The 17,484-nt window shown below is 51.5% G+C and overlaps 8 protein-coding genes across 8 annotated transcripts; 4 read left to right on the forward strand and 4 right to left on the reverse strand.

Annotated features, from left to right (window-relative positions):
- Positions 1-400: 400 nt before the first annotated feature.
- Positions 401-2,857, reverse strand: PV06_03022 (uncharacterized protein). The gene is made up of 4 exons (XM_016403773.1): positions 2,660-2,857; positions 2,149-2,574; positions 1,708-2,092; positions 401-1,621 (listed from the first exon to the last, which is right to left on the reverse strand). Exons 1-4 carry the CDS (start codon positions 2,788-2,790, stop codon positions 620-622), a joined length of 1,944 nt encoding a protein of 647 aa, XP_016264778.1. The 5' UTR covers positions 2,791-2,857; the 3' UTR covers positions 401-619.
- A 2,253-nt stretch (positions 2,858-5,110) lies between these two features.
- PV06_03023 (uncharacterized protein) lies at positions 5,111-7,033 on the reverse strand (the record flags this gene model as incomplete). Its single annotated transcript, XM_016403774.1, has 1 exon — positions 5,111-7,033. One exon carries the CDS (start codon positions 7,031-7,033, stop codon positions 5,111-5,113), a length of 1,923 nt encoding a protein of 640 aa, XP_016264779.1.
- Positions 7,034-7,369: 336 nt separating this feature from the next.
- Positions 7,370-8,237, forward strand: PV06_03024 (uncharacterized protein). The gene has a single exon (XM_016403775.1). It carries the CDS (start codon positions 7,503-7,505, stop codon positions 8,211-8,213), a length of 711 nt encoding a protein of 236 aa, XP_016264780.1. The 5' UTR covers positions 7,370-7,502; the 3' UTR covers positions 8,214-8,237.
- A 120-nt stretch (positions 8,238-8,357) lies between these two features.
- PV06_03025 (uncharacterized protein) lies at positions 8,358-9,164 on the reverse strand (the record flags this gene model as incomplete). Its single annotated transcript, XM_016403776.1, has 2 exons — positions 8,358-8,904; positions 8,956-9,164. The coding sequence occupies 2 exons, from the start codon at positions 9,162-9,164 to the stop codon at positions 8,358-8,360; spliced, it is 756 nt and encodes a 251-aa protein (XP_016264781.1).
- Positions 9,165-9,287: 123 nt separating this feature from the next.
- PV06_03026 (uncharacterized protein) lies at positions 9,288-11,015 on the reverse strand (the record flags this gene model as incomplete). Its single annotated transcript, XM_016403777.1, has 5 exons — positions 9,288-9,547; positions 9,606-10,715; positions 10,771-10,796; positions 10,842-10,917; positions 10,961-11,015. 5 exons carry the CDS (start codon positions 11,013-11,015, stop codon positions 9,288-9,290), a joined length of 1,527 nt encoding a protein of 508 aa, XP_016264782.1.
- A 1,956-nt stretch (positions 11,016-12,971) lies between these two features.
- PV06_03027 (uncharacterized protein) lies at positions 12,972-13,940 on the forward strand. The gene is made up of 2 exons (XM_016403778.1): positions 12,972-13,163; positions 13,219-13,940. Exons 1-2 carry the CDS (start codon positions 13,110-13,112, stop codon positions 13,807-13,809), a joined length of 645 nt encoding a protein of 214 aa, XP_016264783.1. The 5' UTR covers positions 12,972-13,109; the 3' UTR covers positions 13,810-13,940.
- Positions 13,941-14,213: 273 nt separating this feature from the next.
- On the forward strand, positions 14,214-14,811 carry PV06_03028 (uncharacterized protein). The gene has a single exon (XM_016403779.1). It carries the CDS (start codon positions 14,443-14,445, stop codon positions 14,647-14,649), a length of 207 nt encoding a protein of 68 aa, XP_016264784.1. The 5' UTR covers positions 14,214-14,442; the 3' UTR covers positions 14,650-14,811.
- A 515-nt stretch (positions 14,812-15,326) lies between these two features.
- Positions 15,327-17,074, forward strand: PV06_03029 (methylmalonate-semialdehyde dehydrogenase (acylating); the record flags this gene model as incomplete). Its single annotated transcript, XM_016403780.1, has 2 exons — positions 15,327-16,604; positions 16,658-17,074. The coding sequence occupies 2 exons, from the start codon at positions 15,327-15,329 to the stop codon at positions 17,072-17,074; spliced, it is 1,695 nt and encodes a 564-aa protein (XP_016264785.1).
- Between the last annotated feature and the right edge of the window lie 410 nt (positions 17,075-17,484).

The following is a 17,484-nucleotide window of genomic DNA, read 5'->3' on the forward strand; positions in this document are numbered from 1 at the left end:
TAGTATGAATTTATGACTGGTGTGGGGGTATCACTAGATTCAATACGTAGTATTTGCCATGTCATACCGGGGGAGAGAGTTTGCGTCTTCCTGGACAAGACAAGAACGAGAAGCGGTCCATCTATCCAGCTTGGAAAAGAGGGCTCTCGGTCCAGAAGACTTGGGGGTTTCTGTCGGCTCTCCTTTTCTCGCTTGGCCCATTGCTTTGTCGCTCACTCCCTTTACGGCGGTTGTCGGTCCCGTCCTCGCCATTTTTTGGGGGGGTCTGCTCGGCGAGGACGGACCCCACAAACTCTCTAGAACCAAAGAATGAATGATTTGATTGATCGATTTGAGAATTCAATCAGAATTTAGAGAGAGAAAAAAAAGAGGGGGAAGGAAACAAAAGTGCTACCAGACCAAAAAAAAAAAAAGAACGTGGGGGGGGTATAGTTCGTGGTATTCGTAGTCGTGTCAAGAGTTGAATCAGTCCCAGTCCAATCAAGACTGGCCCCGTCCGTGTCCTGGAAAATGTCGCAAGACAGGCCCTACTACTAGAGGCCCAAGGAAATATCTTTGCGAGGGTCGTCCTCGATTCCTTGATCGGGGTTTCGTCCGAAGCTCAAGCTCAAGCTCAAGCTCACGCAGCCTTTTCGCCCGACTCTTCACGTGTATCGGGAGAGGGAGACGCAGGAACGTAGTCGTCGGTGTCGAAATGGTAGAGTCGAGGCTCGACGAGACCCTTGCGGCGCAGCACGTTCTTCTTGAACCAGTACGGCGCGACCTGGGAGATTTGGTAGTGCTGGTGGGTGCGGGTGGGCACGGCAAAGACGTAATCCAGTTCCTCGAGGGAGCGCTGCTTCGTCTCGGGCAGCCACAGAAAGATCATGACGAAGGCGATGGCGTTGAGGCCGGCGTAGAAGCCGAACGCGCCCTGGGGGGTCATGGCCTGGAGCATGCGAGGGAAGGTCAGGGACAGGACCGAGGCCCAGAAGTTGTTGGTCGCCACGGCCCAGGACATGCCTATCTCACGGTGGGACAGGGGGAAAACCTCGGCCGAGTAGGTAAAGGGGACGGGGCCCTCGCCGGGAGAGTAGAAGATGTCGAAAAGATAGATGAACAGCGCGATGAAGCCCAGATGGGCGTTGCTGCTCTCGGGGATCCAGAAACAGAACCCCGCCGCCAGGAGCGTCCAGCACATGTTGGGGAAAGTGAAGAGGAGCAACGTCCTCCTTCCGAACGTGTCGATCGTCCACACGGCAGGCCAGGCGAAGAGGAAGTTTATCAGACCGAACCCCCAGGAGGCCAAGAGACTGCCGGTGTAGCTGGCGCCGGCGTTCGAAAACACCGTCGACGAGTAAAAGGCGATGATGTTGATGCCGCACATCTGTTGCGCAATCATGACAACGCCGGAGGCCTGAGTGGCACGGCGGATACGTGGAATGGTGAAGAGCTCCACGAAGCGGGTGAAGAAGTTGCCGTGGGTGGCGGCGGCCGATTCTTCAATCAGAATGTCTTCCTGGATCAATTGCGCGTGGATGTAGTAGAGATCGCGTGCCGCTTGGAGAGGGCTCCTTCGGAGACGGAGAAGAGACCGGTACGCTTTGGCGTGCATTCCCTTTTTCATGAGCCAACGAGGAGACTGTTGTACGACGTGTTAGATTGATGTCGGGACACCGAAACAGCTCCCTACACATACGGTGTCGGGGGAAGAAAAGTCACACTCACCTCAGGACAGAAGAAGATACCAATGACCAGCGGTACGGCTGGAATGAAGGCCGAACCGAGCTGGAGACGCCAGGCGATATGGCCCGTGTCTTTGATGGCCAAATTCGCGCACGTTCCGAGAAAAATACCAAAGGCCGTCCAAAGTTGCCAGGACATGACCAAGCCACCACGGATATTTGTGGGCGCATTCTCGGCGGAGAAGACAGGCACAGTGACTTCCTTTAGACCCATGCCGATACCGAGTAGAATACGGCACGCGACAAGTTGTCCCCAATGCTGGATGAAAGCTGAGCCGATAGGAGACAGCAAGGAGAAAATAGCACCCAGGAAAATAGTACCACGACGGCCGAGTATATCGTTGACAGGATCAGAGATCCATCCAGCGCTGCATGCAGGTTAGCGACGTCTAGACAAAGCGGCAAAGGTAGTAAGAGAGCTCACAAAAAGGCAATGGCAATGTATGGACAGGAGTTGATGAAGCCGATCAGCCAGGAGTTGTCTTCACATGTTCCCTTGGCTTCACAGACGGGGCCTGAGTCAGGAATGCCCATGTCGGCGGGGAATTCGAGGTTGGCAGCGTTGGAACCAGTTTGATCCCATCCTTGAATTGCAGCAGCAATCGAGTTGAGGATGATGGTGTAGTAGAGGATCCTCGGGTGTCGCCAGCGATGGGTGACTTCCTCACGCAAGAACTGGCGTTCCGTTTCGTCAATCTCGGGGATGGTTTCGAACTGGTGAGGGCTCTGGGCCAAGAGGGCGCCTTTGCGAAGCAAGGGAAGAATGTCGCTCAAGTCGTTCTCGCCGGCATAGTTTTCGACATCTTGTAGCAGCTGTTCGCGTGGGATGCCCACGAGAGGGTTTCGGACTCTGTGAGGGACCAGTCAGTGAAGTGTCCAGGGTTGAGGTACTGTAGAAACGGGAACATTAATAAGAGGTTCAGGGTAAAGCTCACTCTCCGGATGTGTTGTTGGTCAACTCGGCGACACTTTGCTTGCGCTTCGACTCATCGGTATAGAGGACACTAGGTCGTCTAGTCTCATGATGGGTCTCATGCTGAATGTTGTCGTCTTTGTGGTCCGCCATGGCTGTTTTGTTGTGTGCAATTCCGGAAACGAGAGAGAGGAGAAGGGAAAAAGGAAGGGGATGTTTGGCTGTGCGGTTCTAATGAAGGTTGGACAAGAGAAGCCGGTGAGAGGGGCATGAGCAACCAACGGAGGTGAGACGAACCAGGGCACGCGAGGTCTTTTGAAGCAAGGACGCGCGATCTTGGGAATGCGACCAAGGTTGCCGCCATGGCCAAGGGGGAGCTAACTGTAGGCGCAGGTTCAGGTTGGGATGGACGAGCTGCTTGTGGGAAACTCGAATCCTTGGGCCTTGCACTTCTGAAAGGTGGATGGTGGTGGCGTCGAAGGTACTCCGTAACCAAGGGCTAATCAATCCTCCCGACACAAGAGCCCCGTCGATGAAGCCATGATACCTTGTGGCTGGCCTCGCTTTGCAGGTAGATGAGGGGGAAGGGAACGTTGAGTAACGCTGATGGGCTCAACGCTGTTGGCTTGAGCTTCCCCCGTTGTGGTCGTTCGAGGACCAGGGTAGGGGGGGTGTTCAATTGGGACTTGCCGCAATCACACGACGCTTCGACCAGGATCAGGAGCTTTACGGGCTACAAAAGGAGGCGGTTTGCTGCACAACGGGCTGTCAGAAGTCCGAGAAAGGCCTTGCCAGAGGTGGATAAGGCAGAAGTTTTGGATCGACTCTTGGGCAAATTGGGACGATGGACAGAAAAGCTGAGTGAAGTTTAGCGCAAATCCCCCGCCATCGGCGTCAGTGGCGTTGTTTAACCATGTCAAGGCGTCTCTGTTCCGTTCCCTACTGGGTGGTCGTGCTGATTGATTGATTGATTATAACCGATCTTTGCCGGTGGGAAATGAGGATGAGGAGGATGGGAAGGATCAGAGTCTGATCACTCGTAGTTTGATGGTCAGGAAATCTGTAGAACAACCCGACATCAGACTGGAATCCTCACCAAGGGAGATTTGTACAGTATAGGGATACGTATACAGCACAATGAAGACTTCCCTAAAGGACGCTTTGCCAAAGCTTGGAAGTGCTTAGAGGTACGTACTGTAAACGCAAATTTGGTGGAGTGTCTGTAACTACCGGGGGATTTGCAGCTAAAAGGATCCGCTCCGTGGGTCTCTTTCTACCTATTGTACGGAGTACAATAACAATACTCCGTACAATAAGGTCACTTCTTTAGCCCCAATACTACGAATTACTCCCTAAACAGTGCTTGTTGGTACCTACGTAAGCTTGACCCTCAACGCCAGAAGTCGACTCCTAGGGAAGCTTTTCTTCTGTTGTACTGTATGGAGTACTGTAGTAGTACAATAGTAGTAGCTTATGGGGCAAATACCGCGGCCATCTACTCCGTACGCCCTGCCACTATCCCCCTCCGTGATACTGGTGATTGAATGCGGTCCAATACGAGAATTGGGTCAAATTAGGCGTCCAGCCAAGTCAGCCTAATCGTTATTACTTTGTACCAAGGCTGACTCTGGTCCAGAACAAGACCTACTGCACTGTACTGTAGGGAGTGCTCGTGCTACTCATTCTCCGCAGAACCACCACATTATTTCCCCGTGTTTCTGTGTCTCTCGATACCCGAGTATCTTAGTCTTTCTCCATCCGGACTACGGGACGACAGTACGTTTGACATGATCTTGATGACTGTACTGTTTCCCGCGTGCATGATGGGCCATCAGCTGATCAAAACTCATGATACTAAGTCTATTACTCTTGCTGGGGCTGCGTGTTGCGTGCCCACTCGCGTCCCTCCAACAGCCTCGTCTCGAGCTGCCCCCTGCCCCCCCCAGTGCCCAGTCCATTCTCGAAACAGGGCACTCTATCCGAATCTGCAGGCGGGATGTAACTGTTTGTTTCCCTTCCCCCCTCCTCATCAGCATGTCAACCATCTTTTTCTTTCTTTCAGAAGCATTGGGCAAACAATGTTCTGCCTTGGTGTATCTTGATTCTGCCGACCTAGCCGATGCAAAGAAACCTCAACCGATTTAAAACAAGTGATACCTGAGGCATTTAATACCCACACGCGCACACACGCACAAACACCCCCCCCCTTCGGGCTTGATGGTTGCGTGCCTGCCATGAGGGATAGGTGCCTACGTAAAACACGTGCAAGAGATAGGTAGAAGAGTGTTCCTATCTCGTGAGGGTCTCCTACTGGCGGATGAGTGACTGACTCATCCAAGTCCTGTCCAGTACGTGCCTGTTCATGTCTGCAAACCTCAAGACGTACTTCGGTGGAAAGCAAAAAATGTCCCAGACATTGCAACCGTTTTTGTTCTCTCTTAGCCCTGCAATGGCTATTTAGCTCTATTATGCCTTACTTCCCTGCCACCTTCCGAATAGCTGCCACGATGTCATCGGGACCGAGACCCTGCTCGTTGACTTGCTCGTATAAACCGCCACCGCCTTCCTTACGCGCTCCCATGGACAGATACTTGGGAGTGAGGTTACGTTCCAACAAATGAGTGCCCATTCGAGACCCCAGACCGGTCTTTTGGGCGATGGATTCCACCACGAGCACAAATCCAGACGACCCGTAGATCTTGATCGAATCCTCGTCGACGGTATTGAGGGTCGGTTTATTGACAAGACCGACATCCAGACCGTCTTCTCGGAGTCGCTCGACGGCGTCCAGAGAGCGGTACAGCATGTCTCCGTAGGTGACGACGTACCCAGCAGATCCCTTGCGGATGAATTCGTCCTTGCCTGGAACAAAATCATAGCCTTCACCGTACAGCGGGTCCTCGGTACCTTCTTTGTAGATGAGAGGCACCTTGGAGCGAGTTGAAAAGATAAATCTTAGACCCTTTTGGAAAAAGACCTTTTGTACAACCGCCTTCATTTGCTCGGCATCGGCAGGGAAATAGAGTGTGGTGGTCTCGGCGTCCATGAGACCGTTGTCGGCGAAGAAGTGATTCAGGCCGAAATGGCAAGTATTGTCTGCTATCTCGTCGACTCCGCTGTGGGAAAAGTGTGACAGAACCGAACACTCATTCAAACGAGCCATGGTAATCTCGGAGATGATCATCTCGAGGAAAGCTGAAAAGGTTGAGAAGACGCCTTGGATCGAGCCGTCACTTTTAAATCCGAAGCCAGCGGCCGCTGAGAAGTTTCCACGCTCCATGACTCCAGAGGGGATGAAAACCTCGGGATGCTTTTGATGAATGGCTTTCAGGCCTGTGGAGCCTTCCAAATCCGAATCAATCACCATGACCCGGCGAGCAGCTTCTTCTTTGCTCAAAGCATCAAGAACCATATTGACTGCCTCGCCAAATACCATACGGTTGGCAATTTTGTCCTTTGAGGACCCTCGATACTTCCAAGGATTGCTTCTAGGTTTGATGTCGTCGTAGAATGAGAGTTGCTCCTTGCTGTAGCCTCTGCTAGTAAGATACTTGCGGGCCGTCTCAACGGGGATGACATCGTGCGCCTTGACTGAACCCTCCAGGCCCTCGATGTGTGGAGCCATGTTCCGGTCGACGATCAGAGCAGCAGGACCATTATGGGTCAGCACTTCGCATACCTTTGGGTAAAGCGAATCGAGGTCTTCTCCGTTGGCACGAACAACGTGCAAGCCATGTCCAGCCAAGGTGCGACCGATCTCATAGCCTTTCAGGTATTCGGAAGGCTTTGCGGCGATTGTTACGTCATTGTTGTCGACAAACACCTTTACGTTGAGTCTTCGAGCCACGGCGATGCGAGCAGCTTCGGCGTCATTTCCCTCCTGTTGAGAGCCATCGGAGCCAAGAAGTAGTACGGTCTTGTCCTTGTTCTTCATGGCGATGCCGTTGGCCATAGCCCACATGTGGCCGAGGCGACCGGAACTGAACTTGATCCCCGGGGTCAAGCCTAACTCTGGGTGTCCCGGAAGCTTAGATCCTGCTTCGCGGTAGTCTAGTAGATGGTCAGGATCGATGTCCCCGTTGAGGGCTGCAAGAAGGTATTGAGTCGCTACACGGTGGCCTGCTTCGTCGAAGAGAGCATCGACGAAGTTGTCTGGGCTGCCATTTATCATAGCGAGTAGGGTGCACACTTCAGGGGCGGTGTCGAATGGTCCCCCGGTGTGACCGGCCACTCCACGCGCTGCTCCCGTGGCTGTGAAAGCGACAATGGCATCGCGAAAGATGCCAATGTTATGCTGGAGATCCTGCTTCTCCTGGGGACTGAGTTGGTTATTTCGAGGATTGAATGACAGCCTCTTGAACCTGGAGAGGTCGACAGGTAGTTTAGCGTTGACCATATTGATATGTCTTCAGGGGGAAGATGGGTAGTGATGGAAGTGAGGAGTGAAATGAGGACACGGCATCAAAACGCTGTCTTGAAAGAATTTAAAGCAGATGGTGTGATGTATGATGTACTCGTAAGTGCCTTACCCACCTTGAGAGGTTGCTGAGTCAAGATCAAGATGAAAGTAGATAACGCCCGTGAACAAGAGAAACGTCATTCGTTCCATCGTGGATACCGCTGCTGATTGATTCCGTAGCATTCAGGGTCTCCAGTTTCCGCGCAGTAGAATTGTACAGTTCCACTATTATATACGATACGGACTTTCACATGCGTTTACTTCGTGTTGCCCACAGTTTTTCGTCATTTATCACTCTCCACCTCTTGTAGATATTCATGCAACATGACCAGACTTTGGCTCCGTACCTTTTTAAATAGCATTGATCGAATGCCACTTGGACGCCCTACCAAACAAAAAAACAGCAATGTCCACGCCTGGTGCGCGCGCAGGTCTGGAGACCTTCGACGACCTTAACATCCAGTACGAAAATGCTTATCGCGACAACGACTTCAAGGTGGCATGCGTGAGGAAGGCCATATCACTCGTCGTGCCGGACTGTCGCGTGCTAGATGTGGGTTGCGGCACCGGTGTCCCAGTATCTCAAATGCTGGCCGAAGCCGGTCTCGAGGTCGTCGGCTTCGACATCTCGCCCAAGATGATCGAGTTCGCTAGCACACGTGTCAGGGGCTCATTCAGTGTCTCTGACATGCTCGAATATCAACCTCAGGGCAGATTTGCCGCCGTCTTCATCATATTTGCACAGTTGCAGTTGTCGTATGCCGATTTTCATGCCGCAGCCTATAAATTCGCGCGAACCTTGTTGCCTGGTGGGATCATTGCTATCGGCCAGATGCCGGCAGACAAGTATGTGAAGAATCGTTCGGACTACGACGAGACTGGTACCTTCGTGGAGGATTATGATGCACCTTTCATGGGTGAGCCGATACCGACATTCATGTTCAGTGCACAGGGCCAGCGGGACTTCTTGACATCGATGGGCCTGGAGGTCGTCAGTGAGACTATTGACATGTTTCAGCCGAACAACCCGAAATGTGTTCCGGAAGAGCAGCAGTATATAATTGCCAAGAGGACGAGTGATGCACCACTCGAGCCGCCAAAACCGTTGCCCAAGTAGATTATGAAGACTATCGACATCGCATGTATTTTCTTCTCTCAGCCGCAGTGATTGTGTCATCTTTTTCGAAAAAGCACCATAAACCGCACCATTGCCTCGGTATTGAACAGCTGAACCTTTCACACGAACACACACTTCGTCACATCATTCGCAACGTGAGGGTTCATGATCAATTCCTTTCGAGATGTGCTCAATCTTCACTGGCTGAAACTGTTGTGAGGGACCAGGAGCGTACTGAACTGCCCCGTGTTCCTTTGCAATGTCGAGTTTCTCATCACCAAATTCGCGAACGAACGTCTTAGTGTCCATAATCTTGGCTTGTGACCCAGTGCTATCCTTCTTATAGCGCTCCAATACCACTGCTCGGCCGACACTCGTCTGCTGAAGCAATGATTTAAGTGAATGGAATGTCGTTCTTCGTGTGATGCACATTATTATCGCCATAATGAGGGCGCAAACGTACATTGTCAGAACTGCGATCGCCAAGGCGGCATAACGGAGGTGATATCGAGTCACGACGCTGTAGGCGAGGACCTCGACAGTGGCTGTATCTGGAACATCCTGCGCCTGGCGGTCAACGTATGTTGTCGTGCTGCTGAATTTGGAATTGAGCTGGTTTCTGGAGGAGGTGATGTAATTCGCGGTAATGTCGGTCCAGATCAATCCTAGCATCTTCTCGATGCCCTTCTCACTGTCTCAGAATTTTAGCGTGTTTCTTTAATGCCGTGGTGGAGAGGCTTACGTCTTCGAGAGTTCTTGCCACTTCCGCTTCAAAGGTAAAGAGAATGATCCCGAGAAATCCGGGACCTGTGTATTCAAGTCGCCGAAGACATTGTAGAGCATCGCGAGGACGTTGATTGGAGCCGCACATCCCAGCGAGTCGGAAGAAAGTAGACCGCTCACCTGCAACGCGGCAGACCCAGCAGGGAGATATATGTGATCTCGACGCATCGTCCAGAGGGCTGGGTCATGCTCGTGTTCATCGCCGACGAGCCCCCATATTGGTTGAATATCAGACAAATTCCAGCCTTCCGTTTTCTCGATCGCCCAGAGGGGAGTTGTCACATTCGTTTCCTATGTTTGAGGCTTTGCGGCTTGCACCTTCAAGTCGTCCAGTGACGTCCCATTCGTGAAAAACGTAACGTTCATGATGAATGCTCTTATCGATGTTGAGCAAGAGTACATAGGTGCACTGTAATTTGTCCCTGGATCAAATCGTCCACCAGAGTTAGTAGCGTCGGTATTATAGAATGCACCAAGTACTGCTCCGCCCTGGTTCGCAATGTGAGAAATGTTTGCGTGATCTTGACCTCCATATCCTTGAGTAGTAAGACCTAGAGCTACAGTGTGAGACGCAAGAGGGAGTTATATGAATGACTGGAGACCACGTACCGATATTCTCAATGAGAGACGAGTTTTGACGGGGATCTGTGTCCATCAACGTGCCAGGGATACCGCTATCAAACGTGCCTGTGCTCATCACCCCAGGCTGATAGTAGGCACTAGGAAGGAGAAATCTTCTGCCAACAAAGCTAGGATGGGCTTCGGAGACGTTCAGCTGGGCACCAAGGTTGAAATTGGTCAGTACTGCTCCTTTGTGAGCTCGTCCATACAGCTGTGGTACCAACTGTGTCTGATTGAGGTCGATATAGGGATAGCCCACTTGCATATGGACAATCCCCCCTTGATCAACGAGATACACCTCGTCACTGAGGGAACCACCTTGAGATGGGATCTTGAACTCAACAGACAAGTTATTGCTTACACACACAGATTCAGGTTCCAGCCACAAAAGATTTTCGCTCCATTCTGCACCAGAGTGCGCGTCAAGTGGGATGGTATGATTCCTGAATCCGAGACCGCCATTTATCATATCCGCAACAATTCCATCTCTTACCACAAGATCGTTGGCTAGCACGAGCATGTCGCCATATTGCATATCTCCTACACATCGCTTCTCATATAGATCAATTCTAGGTTCAACGGCAGTGGAATTTAGGAGCACGCTGTTCTGTTTCTTCTCATCACTCGCCAGAGTGTACGACCTGTACTCGAGATCGAAAGGGGTGGCCACGGTAGATCGATCGCCATTGCGTCCACTTGAAAAGATGGCGCTAAGGTTGTTTGGTACCACAGAGCTTATGTACGCATCGTCAGAATCCCAGTTGATGTACGAGCCTGAGATGTTTTGAGTCATGTAGAAACCATGGTTCTGACCTGGACAGGACATCCACGTCCACCAGCCGCACATGCGGCTGGTATTGTAATCGTCTCTGGACAATGTTGCTTGTCCGAAAGGAGACGTGTCCTGTGCTGATGCAAACGCATCGGATTGTATCGACGTCGCGGTAATTCTAGAGTAGAGCCCGAGGGGAGTGACAACCGCCGCGGTCGCTAGAAGGAGGAGACCAATGGTAGAAAGTGTCGAGATGACGACCACTCTTTTGCTGACTTTTGATGTCGCGGCCCCGTCAGTTTTCAATATCGTTGGCCACCAGGAACCTGAGTTACCAGTCTCAGTTTTCGACGCAATTCCAGGCCAAGAGAGTGCATTTACCGTTTATGAAACGCCCAGTAACTGACCTGCGCACCTTTAGTGGGTTACCATGCCAGAGGACGTATGCTCACCAAGTTATCGCGTTGCTAGATTCTGAGACAAGTCCTGCTAAAATGTATACCAGGAGTAACGGGAAAGTGAGTTGTACTAGATCATCAGTGCCAGAGCCCCTGAGCCGTAAGAGACTTACAGAACACGACTCCCACGTTGATGACGCCTGCGACTTGCCCAACGCTCAGTCTCATCATGAACATGAGTCTGTTGTTGCGAAAGTTGCCAAACGAAGCCCACGCAGGCTGTATCGGGAGGCGACCGAACTCAAGTCTATATTTTCCAGGGTTAGCATTCATCCAAAAGGGGCATGCAGGCCAACCGCTCTCAAGGCTCGTAGAGCGCCGTTGGCCTCATCTTGGCACGGTGGAGTTGTGCAGACAACTCTCGATGATTCGCTTGGAGACCGAATACGATGTACCGGTACTCCGTAGCAATAGCAAGATGGTCTAGAGATGTTTCAGTCGATGCCACTGGACCAGGGTGAATAATTAGAAGGCTAAGCCTTGTGCGAGCAACTCGGCAAAGCGTCTACCACAGAATCAGGGACCGTCAGATGGCTGCTGCTGCTCGAGAAGATTCCTGTTTAGGACACGATCGCATGATACATGAAGAAGAGTGTCCTTCACAGAGGATAAACAGGAAAGTCCGACAAGAAACGGTGCCTGACCCGAGTCAATTCAGGACACACACCAATCTACCCAAATGTAGCGTCGCTTTGCTATGTCAAATTCAGGCCAGTAACTCAACGGGGTAAATGCCTGATGGCGGGGGCGGCTACTTGGCAAAGATCTCAATACTTCGTATCCGTATCCAGCCTTCGGACTGGACGAAATCGCCGCTTCAGAAGTGTATTTGGGCGATATTTCGTAGCTGCTTCAAGGATCGACCATGCAGGGGCTCCTGAGCATCTGCCGTCGGTAAATTGCTCGTTGGGTGACATTACACAGGAAATATTCTCTTCTCGGCGCGCGTTTGAGACAAAACTGATTAGCAACATTGTTTCTCTGTAGAGTCATTTGGTAGATTGCTCCCATTCCCAAGCTGTCCACTATCCGAATGTGTATGATACTTGTCCCTTTAGCATTTTTGAAGATCCAGACTCGACGCTCATGTTTATATTGTCGTCGTTCGTTTTCTTTTTATCCAGCCTCGCATCGGCTCAGACAGACACCATCACGAGCGCTGCATCGTCAGCTGCGCTCTTCCCTCCGTCGGGCCTGGATTGTTGGGCTGAACCTTCTGGCGCGTGCTTGACAGCAAGCTATATACAACACTCTTGTCAGGCGTACAATAGCTTCATTGATGACGTGTATGGTTGTCAGTGCTCAAACCACTATGACTCTGCTTGGACAGCGTAAGAAAGCCAGGAAGATTGCTTCACGAGAGCAGCGCTGATCTCGTGTGAAGGTGTTCTCTGTGTCAAGCTTCATTTAACACGACTTGGGGTGAGGCGGCAAGAACTGATGTTGTGGTCGCACAGTGCTCCTGGGTACTCTCGAAACTGAGTGTTGCAGGGGCGACCAGAACGAGCTCGTCAACTGGGCCAAAGTCATCGGATGCCACAGAAGCCTCCCGCCCTACGACCTCATCGATATTACAAACCTCGATCGCAGCTTCAGCGACGGCCAGTCCTAGCACGGATACTGGGCAGCAGCAAAGAAATAACAGAGCAAGCTTGCTGGTGATAACAGGGGCAGTAGTGGTGATCTTGCAGGCCATGTAGAAGGAAAGATTGTTGGCTAAGAAAGCCTGAGGCCGATCCTACCGCATCAACTAGACAGGTTAGTCTTGCGGCGAGACAATCGTCTTCGCTTCGCTGTCGACCCAGGGGATTGCGATGGGGATAGGGAAAACAGTTACGTGGCTGCACTGGGCACAATGGCCTACTGTACCGACATGGTCACAAAGACCTTGGTGGCTGTTCTCGAACGCAAGTCACTTGGAAGAATTAGGCATAACCTCCGATATCATGAAGCTGACTCTTCTTGATCCGTGTGAGCACATGTGTTTAACTGTCAATATTTGCTGTTCAGAACGCGTAGAAGAATGTGAGGATTGATTGATGAGCCTCGGTACTTTCCCGCCGATCGTTGTTTGTGGTGGTGGCCCCAAACTGCGCCTGTCCAGTTTGCGTTGTAATGGTCGACTGTAGAACAAACCGATCACCGATATCCTTACCTACATATGAAAATCTACAATGGTATAAATATTCCCCCTGGTTCTCCCTGGTCTCTGTACCGCCGAAGTGAGAAAAGTCAATTGTGAAGAGGAGTCCCCTGCCCAACATGGCTGCACCACCGCAAATCACATGTACCAACCTCTCAGGCAAGTTTGTCATGGTCAGTCTATTCCTCGCCGGGCTCTTACGGCCTTACAATGCTTATATCGGAACAGAATAAGACTCTGTCTGACGACTTCGACTCAGTCCTGGCCTTGCAAGGCGTGAGCTGGCTCACCCGCAAAGCCATTAGCTTCGCTACCGTCGTTTTAACCATCAAGGAATACAGCGAAGATTCCTTCTACCACATTGACATCACTTCTGTGGCCTCGGGACTTTCAACAACGCAAGAGAATCGTACACTCGACTGGAGTGAGAGAGACCATACCGATAGAATCTTTGGCTCTGTGCGAGGAAAATCTCGAATGTTCAACACAGGCGAATATCAGATGGAAGGGCCAGGGTCGCCGGAAGACGCTACCTTTCTCCAGGCCGAGAAGCTCAAGGATGGGAAGACTGATTCCAAGTTCCTTGACGACGAGCACGTACAGAGTTGGGTGAAGAGCGTTGACGGAGGGAATTGGATTGCGGAACAAAATTGGGGCTTCGAAGAGATCAACGGCGAACGAAGATACACTCGACGTGTAGTTGTGTGGAAGAATGGGAAACAGCAGCGAGCCCGGCTGGTGTACGACTACAAAGGACAAGCAGACGATGGCAACGTTGGCAGAGAGGATGAGGATGATCTAGCTTATGGGGAGGAATGATCGATGGTCAGTACCGCGTTCCAGAGCTGGACTACCATGAACCCTCCGTCTATTCGTACAGAGCCTCGGTAACAAATTCATTATTCGTAATTGTGAAGCCTCGTCGCCCATGAGCACATGTCAGATCTTTCGCGACTCTGGACTTTCACAGCCTATGAGAGAAAGAAGACGGTTTACGCGCGGCATACTAGATACCTCTATATCTTTCCGCAGCCTCGAGGCATTTTGTTTCAGGTTTAGCGCCTCGCAACAAGGCTCAGCCGCCGCGCTATTCGCTCCAAAGCGGGATTTATGGCGTCATCCTTTGGCTACCAACACTGATGATACAGCGTGTTTTTGCAAATGCCTCAGAAAAAAGTTACACGGCCCGGATCAGAATGGAATTTCATGGATGAAGCCTGGTTCGAATTTATGTGCTGACTGATTCATATAAGAAGATCGCCGCCTCTCTGGGCATGTTGGCCCCCGACAACAGTCACACCATTACAATAAAAACCCCCCCCTAATTATCAAGCTAAGATCCATATCAGATCTCAATCTCATCGCGGCATCTGAAACAAGCACACAAATTACTTGCCAATTGGCCTCCCATTCACCAAGCAATTACCTCTACCATTCCTCAATCACAACAAGATGCATTTCTCTGGACACAAGACCACTCAGCAGGAAGGTGCAGAGTTCCAACCTCGTCGCCATTCCCTTCGCGATCTTCAGGCGAGAGCATATGCCAAGTGGGTTTTAGAGACCTCAAAACCACGAAAGCATCACACTAGCAGTTTCGAAGCGGAACGGGCCCGACGACACTCTGCGAATGAGGAAGATGTAATCATGAGAACGTGAAGAGGGTCTATTTCTGGAAGCGCTGGAGTTGGTTGGTATCCTGTTCAGGAACGGAGTCTGTCGCCGACTTTGAGTACAGGCTCTTGACAGCGAATTCCATAGTCGAAATGGTTGAAGGCACTGTATTTTTATAATTGATGTATATACATACTAATGCAACTTATTAAGCAAGCAATGACTGACACATCGACCACGTACTTCACCCCGTGAACTACTTTATCTCGGCATGGAAAGACCTAAACCTAATGTGTTTCCAATACGGAGGACGGAGTACCTACGGAGTATTCGTCTTCCCCGGGGGAGTACAAGAGTGCTCTGCATATCCTCCGGACGGAATATCGGACCGCATCCCCAGACCATGAACATCTTGTGATGTCACGTGAACACCGCACAATGAGACCTCAACTGTGGGGCAGAACCGGCACGGTCCCGGTCTTCTCCCCTCAAATTATAGCCGGTAGCAGGCCCGGCCAATGAGGCACAGGATCCGATACCTCGGGCAGGCGATTTCTCGTTCAATTCACGGCCCTTCGACTTTCTGCACAAGAGTTATACTTGTACTCCTCCTATATCTGCAGCTTCTTTTGCAAGTAAGGCACCAGACTACTCTTTACTCCGAGTCTGTACCAGTCCTCCAATCCCTCCACTCCTGAGCTTTTATTGCTGTTGCTGTTGCAATGGCCGCTCGTCGCTCACTCCTTCGCGCAGTCCCCGCATTGTCTGCCAGACGAGCACCCCAGATTACACACGCCTCCCTCAGAATGTCACCAGCACAGCAGACGGCAACGCGCCGACTACATGCTACCGGCAAACACCTGGCTGCCGCCGCTGCACAGGCAGACTACCCGACTACTCATGCAAAGATCGAACAGGTCGCCGACACGACCAACTTCATCGACAACCAGTTTGTCCCTTCCCAGGCATCGACCTGGATCGATCTCCATGATCCCGCGACCAATAACCTCGTCACCCGCGTTCCTCAAAGCACTGATGCAGAGTTGAAGGCGGCCGTTGAGTCCGCGCAAAAGGCCTTTCCCAAATGGCGAGCCACTTCCATAATGACGAGACAACAGATCATTTTCCGCCTGACACATTTGATCCGGCAGAACATGGACAGATTAGCCGCTTCAATTACTCTTGAGCAGGGCAAGACGTTTGCTGATGCCAAAGGCGATGTGCTCCGTGGTCTTCAAGTCTGTGAAACTGCCTGCGGAATCACCACCCAGATGCCCGGCGAGGTCATCGAAGTTGCCAAAGATATGGAAACGCGAAGCTACCGTGAGCCTCTCGGTGTGGTTGCTGCGATCTGCCCCTTCAACTTCCCCGCCATGATTCCTTTGTGGTCGGTTCCACTGGCAACAGTGACGGGAAACTGCTTGATTCTCAAGCCCTCTGAACGCGACCCTGGTGCAACCATGATCATCGCAGAGTTGTGCAAAGAGGCAGGCTTCCCCGATGGTGTGGTCAACGTCGTTCATGGTGCTGCCAAGACGGTGGACTTCATCATCGATGAGCCTGCCATCAAGGCCATCTCTTTCGTCGGCTCCAACCGTGCAGGAGAGTACATCTACACCCGGGGTTCGGCCAACGGCAAGCGTGTTCAGGCCAACTTGGGCGCAAAGAACCACGCTGCTGTCCTTCCGGATTGCAACAAGAACCACGCTCTCAATGCCATCACTGGCGCCGCTTTCGGCGCCGCAGGTCAGCGATGCATGGCGCTCAGCACCCTTGTCATGATTGGCGAGACGAAGGACTGGGTTCCTGAGATCGCAGAGCGTGCTAAGAATTTGCACATGAATGGTGGATTTGAGGAGGGCGCCGACCTTGGCCCACTGATCAGTCCCCAGAGCAAGAAGCGCGTGGAGGACTTGATTCAGAGTGCCGTCGATGAGGGCGCAACTATCGTGCTTGATGGTCGTGGCCAGAAACCCGCAAACTATCCCAATGGAAATTGGGTAAGCTCATCCTATCATGACCATCCTCGTATTTCTCATACTAACAGTATTAGGTCGGCCCAACAATCATCGCCAATGTCAAGCCCCATATGAAGTGCTATCAAGAAGAGATCTTCGGCCCAGTACTCGTGTGCCTGAACGTGGATACAACCGAGGAAGCGCTTGAGCTTATCAACTCCAATCAATACGGCAATGGGGCCGCTGTTTTCACTCGATCAGGAGCCACCGCAGCGTTGTTCCAGAAGGAGCTCGAGGCTGGACAGATTGGTATCAACGTCCCGATCCCAGTGCCGTTGCCCATGTTCAGCTTCACAGGTAACAAGAAGTCTGTCGCGGGTACCGGTATGTCCAACTTCTACGGCAAGGATGGTCTAAGATTCTACACCCAATGGAAGACAGTGACCAGCTTGTGGCGTGCCGAGGACGCGTTGGCCACAGAGAAGCAAGTCGCCATGCCCACTCACTCATAAAGGAGCTGGAGAATCCGAATATGTAAAGTGAGTTGGTTGGACTGTGTGTTTGCTATATGGGAAATTGCCTTTCGCCCGTTTACCCATGGACTTGACATTTTGAGCAAATATGGGACAAATTGAACAAAAGTCTAGTGCTGCTGTATGGCAATATTTGTCTATTCGGGAAGGACTTTCGTATGCTGAAGGTCCACCAGCTTGTAATAAGGATGTATCAACCTACCTAGGTATCATACGAGTATAGGAACACTTATTGTACCGTGGCTGGGTATCTTGGATAGGAAAAGACATCATATCAAGTTCTCATCTTCCCTCCTTTACTGAACTTCGACAACCCTGAACTTTTCCTATCTTGAAGGACATGCTCCCAGTTTGATGGCGGTTCTTGGCGATAGAGCTGGCCGAGAAAC

Source organism: Exophiala oligosperma (genome assembly GCF_000835515.1).
Source record: "Exophiala oligosperma strain CBS 72588 unplaced genomic scaffold supercont1.3, whole genome shotgun sequence".
Taxonomy (NCBI): domain Eukaryota; kingdom Fungi; phylum Ascomycota; class Eurotiomycetes; order Chaetothyriales; family Herpotrichiellaceae; genus Exophiala; species Exophiala oligosperma.